The sequence below is a fragment of the Varroa jacobsoni genome, unplaced genomic scaffold, assembly GCF_002532875.2.
Source record: "Varroa jacobsoni isolate VJ856 unplaced genomic scaffold, vjacob_1.0 scaffold_1248, whole genome shotgun sequence".
In the NCBI taxonomy this organism is placed as follows: domain Eukaryota; kingdom Metazoa; phylum Arthropoda; class Arachnida; order Mesostigmata; family Varroidae; genus Varroa; species Varroa jacobsoni.
This window is the reverse complement of record NW_019214150.1, coordinates 21,818-43,367: the sequence shown is the minus strand read 5'-3', so window position 1 is coordinate 43,367 and position 21,550 is coordinate 21,818. Positions and strand designations below refer to the sequence as shown.

The 21,550-nt window shown below is 39.3% G+C and overlaps 1 protein-coding gene and 1 long non-coding RNA gene across 5 annotated transcripts; one reads left to right on the top strand and one right to left on the bottom strand.

The window, feature by feature from the left end:
* Positions 1–3,227: 3,227 nt before the first annotated feature.
* LOC111268008 (uncharacterized) lies at positions 3,228–8,478 on the bottom strand. The gene is made up of 2 exons (XR_002684964.2): positions 8,336–8,478; positions 3,228–3,992 (listed from the first exon to the last, which is right to left on the bottom strand). It is a non-coding gene; the product is annotated as an uncharacterized LOC111268008 (long non-coding RNA).
* On the top strand, positions 4,079–19,436 carry LOC111268005 (solute carrier family 22 member 7). Of its 4 annotated transcripts, XM_022846667.2 has the most exons (12): positions 4,079–4,233; positions 9,716–9,742; positions 9,992–10,209; positions 14,820–15,056; positions 15,185–15,443; positions 15,578–15,746; positions 16,222–16,351; positions 16,497–16,654; positions 16,864–17,081; positions 17,313–17,446; positions 17,664–17,920; positions 18,287–19,436. In XM_022846667.2, the coding sequence occupies exons 3-12, from the start codon at positions 10,063–10,065 to the stop codon at positions 18,654–18,656; spliced, it is 2,079 nt and encodes a 692-aa protein (XP_022702402.1). In that variant the 5' UTR covers positions 4,079–4,233; positions 9,716–9,742; positions 9,992–10,062; the 3' UTR covers positions 18,657–19,436. The 4 variants fall into 4 exon arrangements, with proteins under 4 accessions (XP_022702402.1, XP_022702399.1, XP_022702401.1 ...); XM_022846664.2 differs by having other exon boundaries at positions 9,716–10,209; XM_022846666.2 differs by lacking the exon at positions 4,079–4,233 and adding an exon at positions 8,386–8,506 and having other exon boundaries at positions 9,716–10,209.
* The last annotated feature ends 2,114 nt before the right edge of the window (positions 19,437–21,550 follow it).

The following is a 21,550-nucleotide window of genomic DNA, read 5'->3' as shown; positions in this document are numbered from 1 at the left end:
CAGTGTCATTATTGTTTTGCTTAGGAAAGCGCACACCTTGAGAAAACGGTGTAAGTAAATAGGGCATGGACGATTGTTTACGTTTATTTTAGGCCTCCTAAATCGTGCACTTTATACTTGGTCGGCTTATTATCGCAAATACTTCGGGAAGGCTCAGTTTCGAAATTTGACTGGACAGCTTGTAACACTTTTCGATTTCGTAATATCTCGCAGGTTCTATGCAGAGATTCTGTTAATTAATGAATAATAAAACCTTCTTATATTGGTTCCATTATCACTATACTGAGGACTATTAAACGAAAGTAAGCCTTGTGGCCTCCTGTCAGTGGCAGAACCAGGAGCGCCGAAGCATGTTTTTAATTAAGGTTTTGTTCATTGGGAGAACTGATCGTTCCAGATGTAAAAGAACTACCCACACCAACTAGTGTCCATGACATATACATACAATGCCGAAAGCGGATGCTGGTCCAACAAGAGGGAGAGATTGGACTGTGTATACGTGCACAAAAGGACGAAGAACATTGCAATTCAGTAATTAACGTGTTGACTGCTTCATAGTGAGAGTATTATTCATTCAATAGTAACACTTCGGAGATTTAGTTGGATAAACTCTAGAGTAGAAAAGTTATAATTTTTAATAGTTTAATTAAAAAAAAGGATAATTTTACGCTGAAATATAAAGGGTAAAACAAACCTATCTCGAAAGCAGTGAACAAAATGTCTGCTGTTACACTAATGTTTCACATAAGAGGCACATTTTATTTGCTAATCTTCCTGGATGACAAGCACTTCGGCAAATTTAGGCAGGTACATAGAGCACTTAAGCAACTATTCTACAGTGTGCTCATGATAGTCCAGTATATATATCTCTTGTACTTCGTATGCAAAGAATTAACGATTCTATCTAGCGAATCTGATATATAGAGACTCGGAAGCCATAATAAAGTTGAACTTATTAAATAAAGCGTGTATTGTAAAGTTCGAATCATTTCTGTTCTTAGGCCAATCACTTAACTGAGAAATTGTATTCCTTCATAGAGGGAGAAAAAAAGAGCTTTTTGAAAAATACATTTTCCATGTCGAGTAATCCTAAATAAGTAGATAGAGTAAAAGCTATCGAGAAAAGAAAGAGTTATTGAAAGAGATATGTTGAATAAACTGCATTTTAGAATACTACCGTATCTTACCGTTAGTTCAACTACATCGTCGGTGATGACTACTTGTTAAACGTTTTATTAATTCTATAATACTTACTGATACTGATTTTTTTCGTTCGTATGTATTGTGCGGATGAAGCAGCTTTCTGAACGACTAAAGTCCGGTTGTATATATAGATATATATGATGCGACACGCCACATCATAGAATTCAATTTCGCTAGAAAAAACAGATCTTTTCGTATATGTGAAGCGCATCCACACTGCTATAATCCGTTCTACTGGTGCTCGGCGAATGCTGTCAATGCATGGGTCGTTCTATACTGAAGGCAAAATGGGCGTGACGCTGTGCTACGGAATCGAAAATGTAAATAGAGCCAGATGTGGGGCCTGGATTCGAAGGGGCAATGCCATGATGAATTTCCTAATTCACGAGACGCGTATGTAGCATAGAATCGACAGCGCATTTTGCGTACTTGATTCATGTATATATGGATGCAGATCACAGTGTTTCAATATGGATTTGTTGTACAGAAATTTTCCAAGTACGCATAAAGTTGGTCCATTTTATCTTTACTTACACCCTTTTTCTCGCTAATTTCCGAAGCCCACTAACGATAGCAAATGTCTCCACAGCCAGTATGAGGTCCAGTGCGGATTCGAAACTCGACCCTATGTGTTACAGGCAAACACGTTACCCACTAAGCTATTACGCAACTGGCCACTGCAGTAGTACTATACGAAAAACTGGGAACTAGTCATTTGCCCAGACAGTAAAAGAAATAGTTGTAATCTTGTGTCGTTTCTGTTTATTTTGACAACGTTTTCCTATTCCATACGAGCACCTACTTCCAAATACTTTATTAACCATGTGACTTCGGAACGGTGTTTGTACAAATGTATGAGTTCGCTCTATTATCGCAACAAGTGCGAGTTTTGCTGAGAGAACATCCAGCGGACCTCTCATGAGCCTTGTTTCTGATTAACGAATAGCTATTTTTTCCTTGTTTTAAATACCTCACGTGCTTTATAATAACTAATACATAATTTACAGAAAGCAATGTTAAACGGCACAAAGGTTAGAAGCGGTGCACAATAATGCTCAAAACTCTACTTATCATATGCGCAAAATTCACTTCTCGGCAATAGTTTGCATGTAAACTAGGTAATAATGAATTGTACAAAGTTTGCCATTCGCTTACGAGATCTTTAAAAAGAAACGAAGCCTTGAATTGTGCATCAGGTATCTTGTTTTTCAAAATGTTTACGATATACTCAAAAACCCATTATAAACTGGTTCTTGAACAATCGCCGAACTGGGAACGATCAAATATTGATTCAAATAATTTATTCTGGATAAAGACAATACACATTGTGGCTGTTTTTTAATTTGTCACGAAGGAGCTATCGACTTCAGCTATAATGAAACACTTTCAATTGACACACTTACGAAAAAATATGATAGAACGTTAATCATAGATAACAGAGTAGAAACATTGCATTAATAGGAAAATCTTGCCTTTATTTTAAATATCAAAGCTTTGATTTTTGCTAAGATTACGATTATGATAAATTTTGGATTTTTTCAGTCAGAGCAATGAGGTTTATTTGAGGTACTGAAAACAGGAGTAATGAGTACCTAACTACATTGGTATATCATTTTTTGGGTTATTTTTTTTTATTTTTTTTAGTTAATTTTTGACGAATTATTTAGAGGTCAATACCCACTTCACAATGATTTATGTGGAATGGAATTATACATTTTTAGACGTTGAAATCCATCAAACTATTAAATATTTTGAAGAGTTTAGAACCCAGAGTTTTCCTGCTATTTTATTGACCTCAAAAAAGCTTACAGCATGCTTTTTTTAGCATGTGAAATATTTTTATTCGAATAAAAAACTCAAAATGTATAATGCAGGTCTTCATCCCTATGTTCCTTGTTATTCTTGCTCTTTAGTGATGTATAGGTGCAGCTATTTAGTGGAGATACGAGGTGATTCGTTCTGTAGACGCATTGTAAAACGATTACTAGCAAGCATCAAGTAAACCTCCGAGTAAAAATATGACCTTCAAGGAAAAATACGGGAACATTTATTTTTTACAATAGAGTAATCTATCGATCGCACTGGGTTTCAGATCATCTTCCTGTTGACCCCGCATCAAAGGTTTCTGCTATGATATCTAAAAAAAAAATAAAGAGTAACACTTAGAGGGTGTCTAATTATTTTTTAGTTTTCTTCGCAGTAATAGTCTCTGCCCTTTCCCCCAAATAAATGTGAACAATAAATATATACATATTGTACACTGGGGCCTTTCTATTCATTTTCGTCCGTTCTCCGTCGCTAAGGCTGAGTCTAACCGAGGTCTCGAAATTACTCTACCACTTCGTCTAATTGCAGATTAGCGTACTCTAGCACACAATGTAGCATCATTTAATACACAGCTTCATGGATACTGCTAGTTCGCATCCTCTAGACGATGATTGAATCAGTCTAACGAAACATCTTGGCGCCTTCTTTTCTGTCGCTCAGTTACAACAGCTTTTTGTTGGCCTGCACGATCTGCATGAGCTACGGTTGTAGCACTTAGAAGTCCTGAGTGAATGGCCAGTCGTATTTGTTACAGCATTAACCACGGGGCATTGGCGATGGACTGGCAGCTGGACTTGGCTGCAGTATGAATATTTCTTTATTTCCTTCCTCCGAGTATTTTGCATCCTCGCTAATATATCGTTCGTTCCCATGCTCCGTCAGCCTGTATGGGTAAGTAAGTACACCGTATTCTTCTCGTCGTAGCAGATGCTACCCTTCACTCCACGCCGCCGACAACCGCACTATAAAAGAGATAGCCAAGAGAGGGCAAATATGTAGTACTGACAGCAACAGTAACGGCGCCTGCAGAGTTGCTGGACCCTCTGCCCTCTTCTTCGAGGTAATGGGGCGCTTGGCCAGCGTTATAAAAGGCCCAAGAACTGAGCAAACGCACTCTGCCGGGAGCCTCCCGTTGGACGTGCACGGTGCCATTGATCTACCGCTGAAGCGATTCCCAAACGCACGCTCGTCTAATCTTAACGGGTATGTTGTAGAATAAATTGCGCGTGACGATGGTGGATAATAATGCACATGAGCGCTTTGCTTTTTTGTTTGTAACAGAGCTTTGGACTTAAGTAGTAGTTATAAGGTGACTTTGAGTGTGAACTGGCAGCATGGAAGGGATTAACGACATATCTATAATGTTATATAATAATTTGTGATGGCACGTGTGGACAAAAGCGAAGTATGTGCATGTGCCTGTTTGTGTATACCGTTTCTGAAATGAAGTCAATAAACGTTTCACCCTAGTCACGCACAATAGCCGTGCTAGATGCAAACGTGGTTTCATCAGAATACAGGTATCCCTTGGTGAGACTGCTGAAATTACAATTAGTCTCAAATTTGAGAGATGTAGTTAGACTTCCGAAGCCCAAACTACCATATTTTTGGGACGCGGTACGAGCACCTTTATGCAGTAGAGAAGCCGCTTGACTACCAACATGGCCTGTTTTTTTCACTATTATTACTATTATCATGATCCTCTTTATTAGGTCACTTCCAGCCCAGCTCTGCCGGAGACAGCTGCCGGAAGAAGTTTGATGAAACCTAACCAAATATGATCACTCGAGCATCTTCGCATCTGTAATAGATACCCAGTTCGTAGCGCACTTCCATATTGGGTGCACATAGATCGTCCTTTTTCCATAGTCAACCCGTTTTTCTTCAGGGTAGTGCTGATGGCAGCGAGCAAGGGGATGCTCTATAAATTTTTAAGCAGGAAATTACTTTTGAAACTTATAAACCGTAAACAAACGATTTCACATCAAAATTGATAGAAGCCCTCCATTCGGAGGAATTAACTGAGCTTGCCTAAGTTCTGTTTTTGTTTGCTGAGAGCAATCGTGTATGTGTTTCTTCATGTTGGATCTAAATGAGGTAGCTACTGCCAACAAAATTGTCCTCTCACGTATCTGTGAGAGGATGCATTTACGATCCCTTACTGGCCGATAAAGCATCATCATCGTAAATACCCACGCAGCTTTTCTAACCACAACCGACCCCAGTTATCACGTTCTGTAATAACTCTTGTCTCGGATTCAGCAACGTATGGGACAATGTACGTTCATTATATCAAGACAAAAAAATTAATTTATTTGAGAATAAGCTTTCTGTACGTGGAATAACATGGCTTATGTTATTGCATTTTAGCTTTATCAGCTACGTTCGTTAATACTACTATAAACGAGAAACCGTGCTCCTTTGACAGTGTACTCTGTTAGTTCGACTAAGTTTACGTCGTTGAATCAGCTGTTATTTTTTCACGCTAAAAAAGCACTATGAACGACATATGAAGAGTTTATCCTAAAAATATATAAATCCGTCACAGCTAATATTACGTAAAAGATTTTTTGCGAAAACTTCTATAAATCGTAATCTATTGCAAACACGAGTGACTTGGATTAAACTCATATTTCCAAATTTTGGCAAGTATGATGCGAGTCGCGCTCCGCCATCGCTTATTATCGGAAAGATAGTAATGGGTGTCCAAAGGGAGCTAAATACGATGATGAACCGTACATACGGTAATGTATTAATAACACACTTCATGCAGACTCTGCTTCGTTCAGACCAAGAATCTTATCTGGCAATCATATTGTCAAGTAACGATTCTAACAGAAGTAACAATAATTGGGGTACGTGTAGGCATACAAATAAACAATAATTACGCATGCTTATTATACATGTATATTTTTTTGCCTTAAAGATTTCCAGTTTGTTCTTCTGATCTCTGTTTGATCAAAATATGAGTGACAGTGCAACATGAAAAAAAGCATTATTAAATACATCTTTCTTTTCCCCTGTTATGGCAGCGGGCAGCGCATTTCTACACTGGTTACACAGAAAACTACTGAAAAGTCACTATTCGACATTTTTAATGACGCTATCCAACTATTGATCATACATGGTGTGGCGTCTAGGGAATGACGGCGAATTCGGCTCGCTTTTTATGAGTCTTTGTAAGTTTTACAACTAATACGCAGCTTTCACGCTTGTTATAGCGGGCTGGTCAGAAAATCCAGGAGATTGAGTAATCATTATTAAAAAGGTAAATGAAATTCTATGAATTTCAAGACAAAGCACTTTTTAACATGGAATCCCTAACTCTAGAGCAGTACATGTTTATCTCGTGTAGAGCAATAGTTACTGTTCTCTGTTATTGACAGTGCATTGTATACTTGCTAGTGATGTGTTGCTAACATGAGGATGAGGAAGGCTACTTTAGATTTCCCTTGCTAGTTATCATTCCTGCGATAGATCTGTCGTTAACGAAATTTCTCGGTAGGGACACGTTGTAATCTAGGGTAGAATCCGGGCATAAGCACAATTTTGTTCGTGTTGGAAATCAGCCGTCTGACAAAATACCAAACGGCGATGTCGGAAGTACAGTTCGAAACATAGAAAGATAGTAGTTACTCGACCGCCATATAGCGACGTCTCGAAAGGATGACGACGCGACCACTGGGCGAGAAGCAAATGTATACGTAGTGAATCGGACTCGGTGGAAGAGAATATATACGACGAAAAGAGATCTAAGTTACAACTTGTCAGTGTAAAAAAACTTGATAAGTACTTTGGTAGTCCATACTCTATCTAATTGGACTATGGCAGTGATGACGATCATTGAGCATGCTAACTTCGATTGTGATTTATGTAAGGTCAGATAGTGTTCCTATTTGGAGTAGCGGGACCGACTGGCTGTCGCTATCCTTGCGTATAGAATTATTACGAACCCTTATATATGTAGTTCCTGTTATAGAATTATTTCGGCAACACAAAATTCCGTCTAAAGAATCACATACATTCGACAAAGCATTTCCAAGCTATATATATATATAGCTCGGAAACATGGAAAAAAATCGAGCTTCGCTGTTAATCACAACATATAAAGCTCATCGTAACGCGAACGGTTTTTATTTGTCTAAGAATAAGCGTACAAGTGTACGTCTGGGTTTACCATGCAATGAACAAAACATCTACGCGCAAGCTGCTGGTTTGATTTGCTGACCATTTCTAGCGTTAGCGTTAAAGTGCCCGCTTAAAGGCGCATCTGACTTGTCTATCTACAACTAGGGAAAGGCTGTATCGTGCCTTTATATACATCACCTATTTCTGTAAAGTAGCACCGAAACTATACCCTAGCATTGTAAATGCGGATGATCCACGCCGAGCTAACTGTAGAAGTTTGTATTCAGATTTGGTGATTTCTAGACAAATTGTAGCATTTCGTACCGTTCGCACTAATTGTTGCACTATCGTGTCATCAAATCATGTCGAACGATGTTGAAAGGCGAATGGCGCGCAAAGTACGAACGATTACTTGCACGAAGCTATTATGCATGGTATTTACCATTGTAGCCTGTAAGAAGCTAAGTTGTTTTTAGAGTTTATTTTTTTTTTAGGTTAACCACCAGAGCTGTCTCTTTTCCGCACGTAAGACTTATTCGTCAGCTTTTGCAGTCCAAATCAATTGGCTATAGGCTCCAAACTATAGGCTATATTGAAGTTCAATTCAGCAACTTAAGAAGCGTGTACAGTTCTCCATTGTAGCTGCTGATGCGAAAAGGTCACTTAGTGTTTGTTTCTAGTGTTATTTACCATTCATCTACGACTATTAACAAGAGTGCAATGCTTCTGGTACATACAAATAAACAAAGAGATTTGCTCTGCTACGATTTCGAGTCTGCAACCAGCACGCACTTATTGAAAATCGTATTAGAAGGGAAGTGTTTCTCTAGCATAATAACTTAAGGTTCCGAATTAAAAGATTTGTTGACTATGGGTAAAAATATAGGGGGCAGACGACTTATTTAGGGATTGACACTTCAACGTATAACTCACGTTGCTACGTCCGATTAGCCAACTGGCTAGAGGTCAGTTTTACCGTACTCCAAGCAGCCTACCGGCACTATTGCTTTGAATAAGATGACGGTACCGATGTGTACGTTTATCTCAGGCACGACTTGGAAAGTTTACATGGACTTCAAAACCTAGTTATCGAGTTTAGTAATCATAGATTCGTTCAAATAGCACATCGTTTTAATCAATGACGATTATGAGAGTAAAGTCTTAAACACTTACGTACATGTTTTTTTATTGAGTGTCCTCTGATAAGTAGGGGCACATGTTTGCAGCCGGCCGTTGATTTCGGTGTGTGTTCGACGTTTGCATCGGTCAGTCGCTGCCGCGGGCCCGTTTTGGATTTACCGACTGATGAGTGAAATATTGACGTCGCAGTGGCACTATTGAGCAAGTGGTTAGCCACCGTTACTCTATTGAGTCTGTTCTATACAACTAGATAGTACGAAGCTAGTCTTTTTCGTAAGCGTTGGTACGACGATAGCTGCAGCCAATTTTGGTTAGATAAACTTCTTGTTCGATTGTGGTGAATATACGCGCGTGGCGGCGTACCTACACCTATTGTATCCTCTCGATGATTGAACAGCCGGGCGTATGCTTGCGTTAATAGCAGAGCCTCTCGAGATAAAGCCTCTTCCAGGCTCATTTTTTCTCCTAGTCCCTTTCCAACAAATCATCACAGGCATAATCACGATATTACTACTGCTGCTGCAATTGCTATTACGAATGATGAAGACGATGATACACAAAGTTGGTGTATTTTTTGGTTCATAAGATTGGCATTCTTGCATCGGCAAGGGGCAAGACTTGATGGCGACCTTCAGCAGCCCTCTGCCACATCTGGTTTGATGTTAATTTCCGCTGGTAGAGCTTCCTTCAAACGGAGGCTGGACATCAACCCCACTGGCTGGTCTACTCCCGATAACTAGGAGCGTCTTGCTCCCCACACCAATATACAGTCGGTTCGGATTTCCTGTCACCCCGTACAGCATAGGGCGTATTATCTAGAAAAAGAAGAAAATTGTGTAGTTTATCTAGTGATTACCTAAAAATTAAAAAATTTTGCGCGCTTCTGCATTCCGCGTGTCTACTTTGAAATGGATAATTTTCCCAGTGGATCTTCCGGCATACTTTGCCTGCTGTTCTCTACGCTTCCGTGGCTACTAGATGAATTTATGCTTATATACAACAATAACATTAATACTTGTCGTAATATTTTCGATGACCGACTACTATTTTCTTATGGCAGGTGTGCCTATTCCTGTGTACATGAGGCATACGATGTTATGTTTGGTTACCGCCAAAGTAGAAGGCGGTAGCAGTGAAGTTAAAGAGTATTAGTTCCGGCCGTGCACTTTAACTTCACTGCTACCGCGCTCTTTAAATGACTGTTAAATTTTTGTGGTCCCAGAAAAAATAACCCTACGTACGGCTTGTGCATATGTTATTTCGCAAGAGCTTTACGAACTGCATACATTTTTAGAGAACAAAGGTACTCCCGCTTACACATAGAGTACGCATAAATATTTCGATAAGAGATTCGGGTAGATTTGTTAGTTTCCTCGTAAACTAATGGTGTTCCCGTCTCTGAAATATTCTGTTACAGGTTTCAGGATTGATTCCGCATGCTGAAGTGCGTCAGTGAGCTCTTTTACTCGTTTGAGTACTGTGATTCTAATCACAAGATCTTTCTTAGAAGTAATAATACGAATTTTAATTCTATATTTTCAAATCTAAACCTCTCTTATTATTACTATACGAGGAGTAATATAGGTGGTAATTTTTGCAACAAATCCAGTAAACAGCTGGTCACTTAAACGACCAGTGAGACGTGTTCTCTTTTCGGATCCCTTCTCAACGTACAGCGCTTGCTTGCTGTTAGATTCAATCGAATATAGTAGCTTCTGAAACAGCTTCAGCGGCTGGAAGAAATTCGTGTCGATTGGCTGTAGCATGCATTCTGCATCAGATGAAGATTCGTCGAGTCCCTTTGACGAGGCACTTCAAGCTGCCGGAGGCTTCGGCCGATTTCAGATTTTGCTCGTAGCATTATTCCTGTCAACGGGCACTCTACACTACTGCAGCAATCACCTGTCGCAAGTGAGTGGCGAAAAAAATCATAGCATACCACATATGTGTATATATCAGTGCATCTAGCGTACAGGACACCACGGATATGGGTTTGTATTTCTATGAAGAAATTGGTAATTCAACTTGGCTTTTACTAAAGGGTTTAGGAAAATTACCGTATAGTAGAGATTAATTCTAAGAAATTGAATTGCAAACATTCTAACAACAATCAGTCAGCAACTTGGCCGGAGTCTTTCGCTAAACGAATGATTCTGTCTAAGCTTCTGTTCGCCAACAGACACAACAAAAGTACTGATTTGCCTATATACATAACGTATAATCTGTAGCTATTTGGAACAACTTCGATCCTCGAATCGCATATATCAAAATGAAAGCTAAAAACTAAAGAAAAAAGCCTGCGGTTACTAGCGGATTAGAAAATCAAAATCGAAAGCTTTGTGGCTCGACCACAGCAAAAGTTAGCCGTGTTATAAACTGGCTATGGGCTCAGGGATTGAATGAGGGCAACTAGGTAAGCAAACATTGCGTATTACAAGTCTTCATGAAGCTGCAATTTAGGCTATTCCTTGCAGCAGGAAGATCTCCCTAGTGATACTCAATTAACAACATGATGGTGTACAATTTAATTATATTATTATTATTATTTATATTACTAACGGTTTGTGTCGATCGTCCTAAAATTTTGCCCCCTTATCCGTCATGCAGTTGGTGGAATTAAATATACAACTGTATTTTTGACAAGTTGGTCCAAATCTAAACGTATGATGTCTATTGACTAGTAAAAAGGCATTGTTCTACATTCCTGCGCAGAATAACATGCGTCTATGAAATCTCTGTTTTCAAATTCTGCCCATAACCTTCTTTAGGGCGACGATTTGTTTTTGACATGGAGATAGTCTAATAGCGTTAACAATTGTTCGCTGAACGCGATTACGTTTGTGATCTAATACGAGAACACGTTTCCCTAAATTTAGAAAATGAGGTTTACGCTCGAAAGCAAGCTAGCACAGGATCTGTTACTACTGAATGTAATTGGCAATTAAGTAGCCAGCTACTGTCGAGCTTGGAACAAACTTTCCATCTGTCTACCTGAACGAAGTAATGCATAAAACCAGCTCTAAGTATCTTCCTCTAACAGCTCTAGCTAACCGCGCTAGAGACGATTCGACTGAAACAGATCGCGATAATCTGCCTGCAAAAACAGTTTTTTGATTCACAGAATAGACTACAGTTTGAAAAGGACCTCCCGTTACCAACTAATAATTTCATAGGTTATTTTTTTTTATTTTTTTCCATACACCTGACCAGTGCGCTATCTCACGATTAATGCTTGAATAGGCAATGCAAGATTTGTCTGACTGCAGGCAAAATGCTTTCTGAATCTAAATCTAGCTTCCCTTCACCAGGCTACATAGGATGTCTACTTTATGCAGCCCTTCAGCAGTCGAGATTTGACATTTACTTTGACTTGTCGCACAAAAGAAAAACGTCAACACATAACAACCACATTAACCTGTTCTAGATGCCCGCAAAATGGCCTACGGCGGACGGTTAGGTAATTTTTACTATAGAATAGGTAGGAATGCAACGACGTACCTGTTGGTCGAATGCAGTAATATCAATAAGAATGGAACAGAAATTTTCGCGGAAAATTTAAACAAAGCGGAAGCACTGTATCCGAGTAAGTGGAATATCTGTAATATCGATTTGTGTTGCGGCATCGGTCAGGCAACAAAGACGATGCATTCTTTGATTTTTTTTTTTTTATACTATTGAATAGAAAATCTTCTTTTTTTTTGTCTGTTTTCATCTGATGTAACATTTAGAAAACCCGATTCCTAATGGTTATGATAACGACACCTGCATATAACCAAATTCTCAAAGAGTCATTTAACTTGTAGTACTGGAAATGGATGTTTATGCCGTCATTAAGATTTTCCCAGTTAGTGTTATCTTCAAACATCCTGTTCTATAGACAAAGTACATGCGTCGCTTATGTGACGATTCGTAAACAGCATTGGGAGCAAGCGAGCTGAACTTCTGAGAACGCGTTTTTTTTTTAGACATTAGTTTATGCAATAATAGTGAAAAGTGTATTGTCTTTTCACTGTAAGTAAAAACTAGTCAGACTTACTTGAAATTCAAACTAACTACAGACGAGCCGCATTAAAGAACCAGTTTACTGCCGATAGCATAAAGATTTACATCTCCGTAGAAAACGGAGCTGAAATGGTTGACGAAAAGCAGTTGATAAAGTTTGCTACTGTTGTCGATCGTGTCACGGTTTTGTACGGCTGGGGTAGAGTCCTCTTGTAATCTCTGCGTATTTATTACGCTGAGTTTAGATTTTATCGTTCCTACGTCAAGAATCATGCTATTTTCGCTTTTCTATAGTAAGGAGGCCTGACTTTTATATTCAGATCGGTAAAAGCTTTGCTACACCAAAGCTTCGGTACCGTTGTAAAGTAAGGCTATTCAGTTAAAAATACTACAAAATACGATCGATGACTTTCGCAAAGATGTGAAATTCTGCGGAGTATGACCGTTGTCCATTTTTAGCCTGTTTTTTTGAGCCTGTATGCAAACGCTACGCAAAAAACAGGCTGCACTCAATATTTTTAGGCATAGTTTTGAATAAGCGTCAAATCGTATCTGGTTACGGGAACAAAGTGCACAAATAATAATCTGTGTTTATGACTGGTAGTAATAGCACACTATTATTTTATTAAATTTACTTTCGAATGAGTTCTTATTCGAATTGAATAGTTGGCCCGTACCAAATTAATGACCTATTTCATTATTTTTATTTCGTTTTTTTTTCTTTGTTTTTAATATTCCGCACTGGTTAAGTAATCGCGTTTTTACCGCAACTAAATTACCTATACTAGCGTTAAAGAGAATAAACATTGACACAATTTACGTTTCGCATATTGCAGAAATATTGCTTGCCTACAGTAGATATTTTTCGTTTGCGTTGTTTTCTAATGGTAAATTTCAATCGGGAGTTATCGTTTTTATCCGGTGACAACAGGCCATCCGACTAAGAAACCCGAGTCCAAAAGTGACTCCGTCGGTAGAGTATCGTGACTTTCGTAAAATAAAATTAATCAGCTTATTCTATTGTCCAATGTAACGTATCGATTTAGTTGAAAGCGCTGTAACACGTTTTAGGAGATCAACGAAATCTACTGCCTATGATTTTCTTGGCAGATTCTTAGTGCCCACTTAAAAACAAAGTAATTTAAATGGACTACCGATATGCACTGCTGAAAATACTGCGATCGGCTGGCAAAAACGCCATTCGATCAACTGATGAGTTAGATAAACGTTAATTCACTGCCGGTAAAATATATCAGCCTTCGCAGAAATTTGTCATCTCTCGGTGACCTCACACGACAAATCGGTAGGTCGATTTCTGCTTTCGTTCTACGTTTTTTACTTAACAGAAAATCCTCAAGAATACCAAGGTGGGATGTTAGATATTAAAAGTGCAACTTTCGATAGTAGGAAATCCATATAAAACCAGCTTGTCATCAGCAATGTCTAGATGTTCTAGGACTGTTCTGGGCAGTCATATATTTGATTGTTTACGATGAACAAAGCTAAAAAGCGGACCATTTAGCTCCGACGAACAAATGGAACAGTGCATACATACGGGAATCGCTTTTTATGCCTTTGACTCAAAAAGTAATGCTATTTTCCGAGTCGGACACCCGACTGGGATGTTTTCTTTTCGACCTCTAAGAGGATGCTTTGAAAGAATATCACTCTGGCCATAAACAACAGAACCAATAGCGCAACTTTGGCGTCAACAAAACAAGTCATCTAGCGCTTCTTCCTCCCTTTGCTGAAAGCTTTCCAACGTAACCAAGAATATTGTAAGTACGGCGTTTTATTGCCGCTTCTACGGATAATAAGCCACTCTGTTACGTGATCACGTTCGGTGATTTTCCGCTCTGAAAGATAAGGCGTAGGTAATAGGAATTGATGAAAGTGTAAACAAGCAGAGGAGTCGCTGCATAACGCACATGTGAAAAGGCTCGATGATGGCCCAATTGCACTAGCCACGATAAGATCTACCGTCACGGGAGCAATGGGGCAACGCATTTACGCCTTACAAATGCGTCAATCGGTTTCGATATTATTTGTGTTCCGACACTGCAGATCTACGACGTTTGTTAGTGCGACATCAAATACACAGACAATGCAGGTGGCGCTTGTCAGGCAGGCGGGAACGATAATTGAATGTAAACTATGTTAACCTATGAAGTCCTAATCGATAGAATGTCCACAGATGTAAAAAGAATCTAACGCAACTCGTTAATTAGTCTAAAAAGAAAGCCAAAAGGATGAATATATTTGCCTAATTAGATACGGCTTCGAATACGCTTAGGTATCATTATAGGAACTACCGAATAGGTTGATTCATTTATGAGGTACATGCTATGATCGTTATTACCTTCGTAATAACGTTTCTGTGAATAGGAGACAATGAATATCATGTTTTTCAACATTTACCGCAATGGATTATACCATTTTTAGACAATTACTATGTTGTTATTGTATCTAGTTAACTATACACGAAAACTAGAAGACGATTTGGATTCATATCGTTGTAGATTTTCATCCTGCTGCCACCGGACAATTTTGGTTGTCGCACGAATGGATCAGGAGCCGATGTTGATTCCTCGGGTTTGAGTTACGATAATGGCTCGGCATCGACGCTGCTGGCATGTGGCCTGAAAAACGGCGATCATTCTTCTCCTGTGGGTCTGTCTGCAGACGGATCGGTTTTAACCTGTCCACAAGGGTGGGAATACATCTGGGAAGACCTTTTCCCAACTATTGCCACACAGGTACCGACTGCATTGTTGGGAATAAATCCCCAAACGAATCTAGACATTATGCGCATGTGTTAAATGTGTACAACAGAAACCTAATATGAATTTGCGTCACTGACCGGTTGTGGATAAAAACTTTACAGAACAACTGGGTATGTGGAGATTCATGGAAGCAGTACGCAACTCATATGATGTTTTGTGTCGGCTCTATGTGCGGTTACCTTATTTCGGGTTTCCTGTCCGATCGATATGGTAGACGACCTACAATCGCCTTTCTATCTGGCCTTGCAGCATTTTCGAATGTTTTTCCTCTGGTGATTAGGTCCGACATTGCCATTATGTCGGCTAGATTTTTGGCAGGCATCAGTGCAGACACCGTGTGCTCTATTGTTTTTCTTCTGGGTAAGTATTTTGTTGCGCTGAATGTTTCCGTGTTATATGTGGCAACCCTTACATCCTTAAATCTAGGACCGCTTCACCAAGTGCCCTACTCCGTGATTATTATCATAGGTGGATTTGATTTTTTTACCCGACAGTAATGGAGTATACCGTGCCTAGTCACCGCACGCTAGTCGGAACTGTATGGGCCACTGGATGGACTTTTCTTGGCGGATTGTATCCGTGGTACGCTAAACTCGTCTTCGGTTATCAGTACCTTTTAATTTCAACGAGCGTTATTAGCGTCGCACTCATCCTTATGTGTCCGTAAGTGCAATAGAGTTACGTGACGTATTACAACATATCATAATAAATATTCACATCTAACATGTCTTCGCGAACGAGCGCATCGTGGTAATTAGCAGTTTTTCTAAACGAGCGAGAGCTAAAGTAGAAGAGAACCGAAAACGCGCATTTGTTCTCTTGAAGAGGCGAATTTTCTCGCGTGCGGGCGTTGTGTATTCTGTTGATGGAGTGAAGTAAAAGCGTTTGATATAGAGTTTAGCTGACAGACATAGTGATTAGTGTTCTTTGATTTGGCGATACCCCTAGCCAGCATCCTGTGGAAGCAAGTTGTTTTGTATCGGACGATCTAACGATCTTAGCAGTTACCCCAATCGATCAAATCTAATATCTGTATGTACATGCATAAACACAAATATATATTTGTACTCAAAACGCAGAATCACTTTTTGTTTACCTGTGAGTGAGCCTTTTTCCTATTTACTTTTCACATTGACAGTTTTATACCGGAATCAGCTAGTTGGCTTGTATCAGCCGGTCGCATAGAAGATGCCATAGATAATTTAGTAAAAATGGCACGTTTCAACGGGAAGAAAGATGTCTCCGAAGCTGAGTTCAAAACATTGTTGGTGAGTTTCGTAAATTCAGGTTATTTAATAAATGTGCAACTTAACACGTTATGAATACGCACGATAGACGTAAACGGCGAGTGAGGGCAGCTGGGTATTATTATTAACGAGAATTCTTATTCGAGGTGCACCTTAACTTGCTTAGCACGCAATCGACCCGACGAGCAACACTGAGCTGGGTTCAGTGTCGTCAGCGGCCTCGGAGATATCAACGTCATCCATTTCATCATTCTGGGCTGAAACAGTCGCACTTGTGACCACTCCGAACCTTCGGCGAACGACTATGCTGCTTTTTTCGTCTTGGTAATTCCCATGTTTTAATGGACAGCAAATTGATACAGAAAAATAGCATGACCACAAAAGTAGTAGATGTTCTTGCGAAGAAGACAATATATTGGTGCTGCTTACAGTAACTTCCATGTGAAGACGAAGATAATGTCCGTATTGTTTGATTTATATGTGCGCTTCGATATAACATGCGCAACTGTCCTTGGCTTCTTTCTCGGTTCTAGGTTCCTTATTTGCCTTTGTTACCACGCTGACACGCTAGGACTTGGGCATATGGGCCTTTCCATCTACCCGACATACTCAATGTCAGCGGCTTTCGAATTACCGATCAACATCTTTACTATTTTTTGCCTAGATAGCGTGGGCCGCAGATGGCCTAACGTGTGCTTCATGGCAACGGCCGGAATTCTGGCCTTCACCTTCGCAGCTGTTGGCGACTCCGGTACGAAATGCTTTTATTTATTATTTATTATTAATATGTTCAGCCTTTTTGTTGACAGCTCTGTCGGCTCCATAAAACATATTATGTTCCCCTAGTTATTTCAATCCAGAACACAAAGTAATTCAATATAGTGGCCAGAGTTGAATCACAAATGAATTTTGGTAGTTGCTCAAGTAAGACTAATTTCGGTTATATTGAATATTTTCACTGATATTTTCCTTTACTTTGCAGGTGGTGAAGCAGTAACAATGATCTTGGCAGTTTTCCTCATAGTTTCGCTGGCTGGCAGTTATAACATTACTTATCAACTCGCCGCTGAACTATTTCCTACGGTTGTTCGTGGTCGTGGAGTGTTACTATCTAAGGTATTAAAATATATATTATATTTTTCTTTTTACCAGTTATCCCTGTCAATGCGGTAGCATACACGGTCAAATTTATGGCTAGCAGTGATCAGGAGTTTTTGTCCGGGGTCGTGCTAACCACATGAAAACTACAATCTATGTAAACAGATGCATCTCCTTGCCCTAATTATACCTCTCTGTCTCTATACATATGTGTTTGGCCTAATGTGTTTCACAGGTGTGCGGTGATATGGGTAACATCATCGCAGCCCTCGTGGCTTATCTTATCGAAATCAACAAAAACGCGTTAATACTTTTAGTCGGTGCCTTTGCGTTTCTTGCTGCTACGCTGCTGTTCTTTATCCCAGAAACTACACATCAACCTCTACCTCAAACGCTTGAAGATGGAGAGCTGTTTGGCAAGGACCAACCTTTGTGTTATTGTCCAATTTTCGTTGATCCTGACAGCTCTTTGAAGAAGCGGAAGGATCCAACGTGAGTCAGCTGCCATTATCATCAAATGCGGCACAAGCTATGCAAATTATATTCTACACTTAATAAGTTATTACATTTCATATTTTTATCAAAGAAAGTACAACAACGTGTTCAAAGTGCTCAACATATTTATGGTATTGCATCAGTTTACATTCATTAGAATTGCGCCTTCTTAGTTAGCCTAGGATTTTAACTAGCCTTCACTGGCGGTGCGCGTCTTTCGACCGCATCGAGCTGAGTTGATTGATTACCACCCGGGTAGTTCTCAGCTTTACAGCTACTACGATTCAATTCTTTCGCGGCAAAATGTTAACCCCCTATTAACCTTAAGTTCCGATTTGACTTTCTATTACTGTCGTGAAATAGACGGGCGTCGATGAGCAACGTCTCCTACACATCAGGCCGCCCAGCCAACTCCGTTCAGCCAACGTCTACGCCAAAGACCAATCCCGAGTTTGGGCATAGCAAACGTAAGGACCGCAAAAACAATACAGGCCCCACAAACGCGATCCCCGTTTCAGGCGCGATTCAGGTCGTCCAAGTCGCACATGACTTTGGCAATAACAACGAGATCGCGACAGCGCCTTCAGGCAACATCTTCAGTGACGTTCAGGATAATAATAACAATAGCCAAAATGATACGAATTATAATCCTGCTGGGCCGAAAGAGCTCGATTCCAGGTTGTGCATAATCCAAGAACCCAAGCGAAGTTTGATCCCAACAATTTCCCTGTAGTTTAACCAATTCCTATTGCAGAACCTATTACGGTGGATATGCTGTTACAATCAAACGCACGCGCTTGAAATACTTGCCTTTATTACATAAGTGTGAACTAGGTCTTAGCATCATAGAAAGCAACGCATTTTGAGATGGAACACCCGACCGTCTGGTCAATTCCGGAATCTTCGAGCTGATCAAAGTGTTAAACTGAAAAAGAGGCAGCCAGCAGAATGTTCCGATTCGCCTGATTATCATACTATGTATGCAGGCTTTTCTGCGTATAAAGTATCCAAAAAGGTTATTTTTAATAGACCGATTAATTCACTTGGGTGTGCGAAAAGCGCGAGGAATCATATCCCTCTCGTTCTCAATTTCTATATACCGCACATACAAATGAAGAAGTTGCAGAAACAACCCAATTTTTACCGTAGGACATATGGCAATATTAGGACCCTAGCAAATATCTACAGCTTTCTAAATTAATCCATTTCCATTGAATTCAATATTTTGCTTGTCGTACCAGAAACGCAGTATCCGAGCAAAGTTCCCCTTGGTGTTAGTTATGGAGTAAGGAATAAAATCATACCATAAAATCAACTCGGATTATTTTATATACAAATACGTGCTTTCTCCGTTGATATTACTCCGCGTGAGTGCCATTTCTAGATCGGACCTGTTAAAGGGTCACAAATACTGTATGTTTGTACATACGATAAAATGTATATTCGCATTAATTAATATACTGATAAATTTAAAATAAATTGTTTTATGTCTGGATTGTAGGTTTCCATTTAACGAGGTTCATAGATGTATGTTGTCCAAAGCCAGAAACCTATCCATATATATATATATATATATATATATGTATATATGTATAATTGGCTACCTACATAGTATTAAAATTAGATAGGTATTTGCTGTCCTGTATCGGTCATAAATGACAATTTACTAAGCGAGGGTTACTAATTTTATTAGTCGACGACACACAATCAAACAGACAAACCGGGTCTAGGCAAAGTTTGCGTGTTGCGCTGCCGTAAATCACTGAAAGTCTCTATTATTTTCTATCGGCTGGTAAAGTTTGATTTTTGGCTAGGCTGCTTTAATAATGGAATATCTTTTTTAAGGAAAGTGTCTTTATTTCGTATAGAGTAATTTTAGTAATTAATTAAAAGAGATTTAGTTTATTAATCAATTGTGAAAATTTTTTTCGAGAGTCTACACCGGGACTCGTTTGTTTTTGTACGTTCTACAAAATAGGTATAAAGGTAGGTTCTTAAAAAAACTTCGATGATTCGAATTTTTCTAATCAAGGGTCTGAGTTCGGTCGTTAAGTAACTAGGGCTAGGTAATGACTCAACGGCAAACTCAAGTGTAAAGAAGGTACTCGAGCTTATGAAGGCAAAATAAAACTTGTTTGGATTTATATGGAGATTTTCAATTATTTTTCTCGATAGAAGATACACTCTCTGAGGTAGCGAGGGAAAGTTTTTAGTCGAAATTTATGTAGCAACGCAAGGAGATTGCGGGAGTATTTTAATTAGACAATGGGATGACCCTAAATGAAGAACAGGATAGCTGAAACTTGGCAGTTGCAATGCGATAACGGTTAATGTGTATCCAGCTATGTCTTACGTTAGGGTTTGAATCGATAAATTAGTTTAGTAAAACAAATCAGCGACAAACTGCAAACGCGTCGATGGACTCGAATTCTACAACTAAACCAATAATAGATATAATAAAAAAAGATAATTTCCTCACTTACTACCGAAAAAATATTATCGCATCTCTGCGCACCAAAGTGACGTTGGGAGAATATGCATTATTTAAGGTTATTACATCAATGATGTTCGCGGTCCCACATAGTTTAGCTCACTAAACGCGTGCAGTAGATAGAGAAGGTTACTTACTTGAAGAACTACTTCTTGATGATGACCGTTGACATAGAGCTGTGAAGAATGCCGACCAATGTCGAATATCTAAAGGAATTCGCGATTTTCCGCTAATGACAGGAAAAATTGCCACGCACGAACTCGTTAAATACCCAAAATTTTTTCAAGGATGCAATGTTTCAAGACTATCATTGTAAAGACCAGCTGTTAGAGAAAACATGAGCCTTCCTTGTTCTTTTCAATCTTTCAACCCCTCAATACACGGATGCTCCGTAGAGATTAAAGTAGGATGGTACGAACGTCCACGAACCACTTTCCAATTCTATAGAAGATGTTTGCGACTATGTTAACGAAGGTAATCTGAAGCTAAATCGATTTCGATGACACTCTAGGAGGAACATACAATGTTTTCGTCAATGAATCCTGCCTAATTAAGGAAAGAATGTTGCATCATCAAGAGTCGCAATAATATTCATGCTCGAAAGTCAAATTGCGCACTTCCAAGTAAGGATCCCCATTCGCGTCAAAAAAGATACAGTTCGCATTACAGAAAAAGTTCTAAAACTGGGTCTACTTAGTACGGCAGTATTTACTGTCTAAATAAAACCGAAGCCGTTTACCGACCTCTCCGAAACATACGCAAAATCATGCAACTTCCGAAGGTATCTTAGCAACATGTTTAAGTCAACCTATGCCGGTAGTTAGACCAGGTAGAAATGCGGGTATTGAAGATTTGAAGATAAAAGATCGCACCCAAGTACATACTTCAAAATGTACAACTTAATTATTGATAAGGGACTAAGCAATACTGGCGCCGAATCTTCTCAATCCTTGTCAGATGTTACATACCGGTGGAAATAAGTTACCGCAAATCGTAGAATTATAGAGCTTAAAAACATTTTAAAACGGGATTTTATTATTAAAACAATGCACAGGTCTCGTCTATGTGCCGACGTTACTCGAAAATCCTGTAGGTCAAAAGGTGCATGTTAATAAAATCGTTTGGACTATTAACCA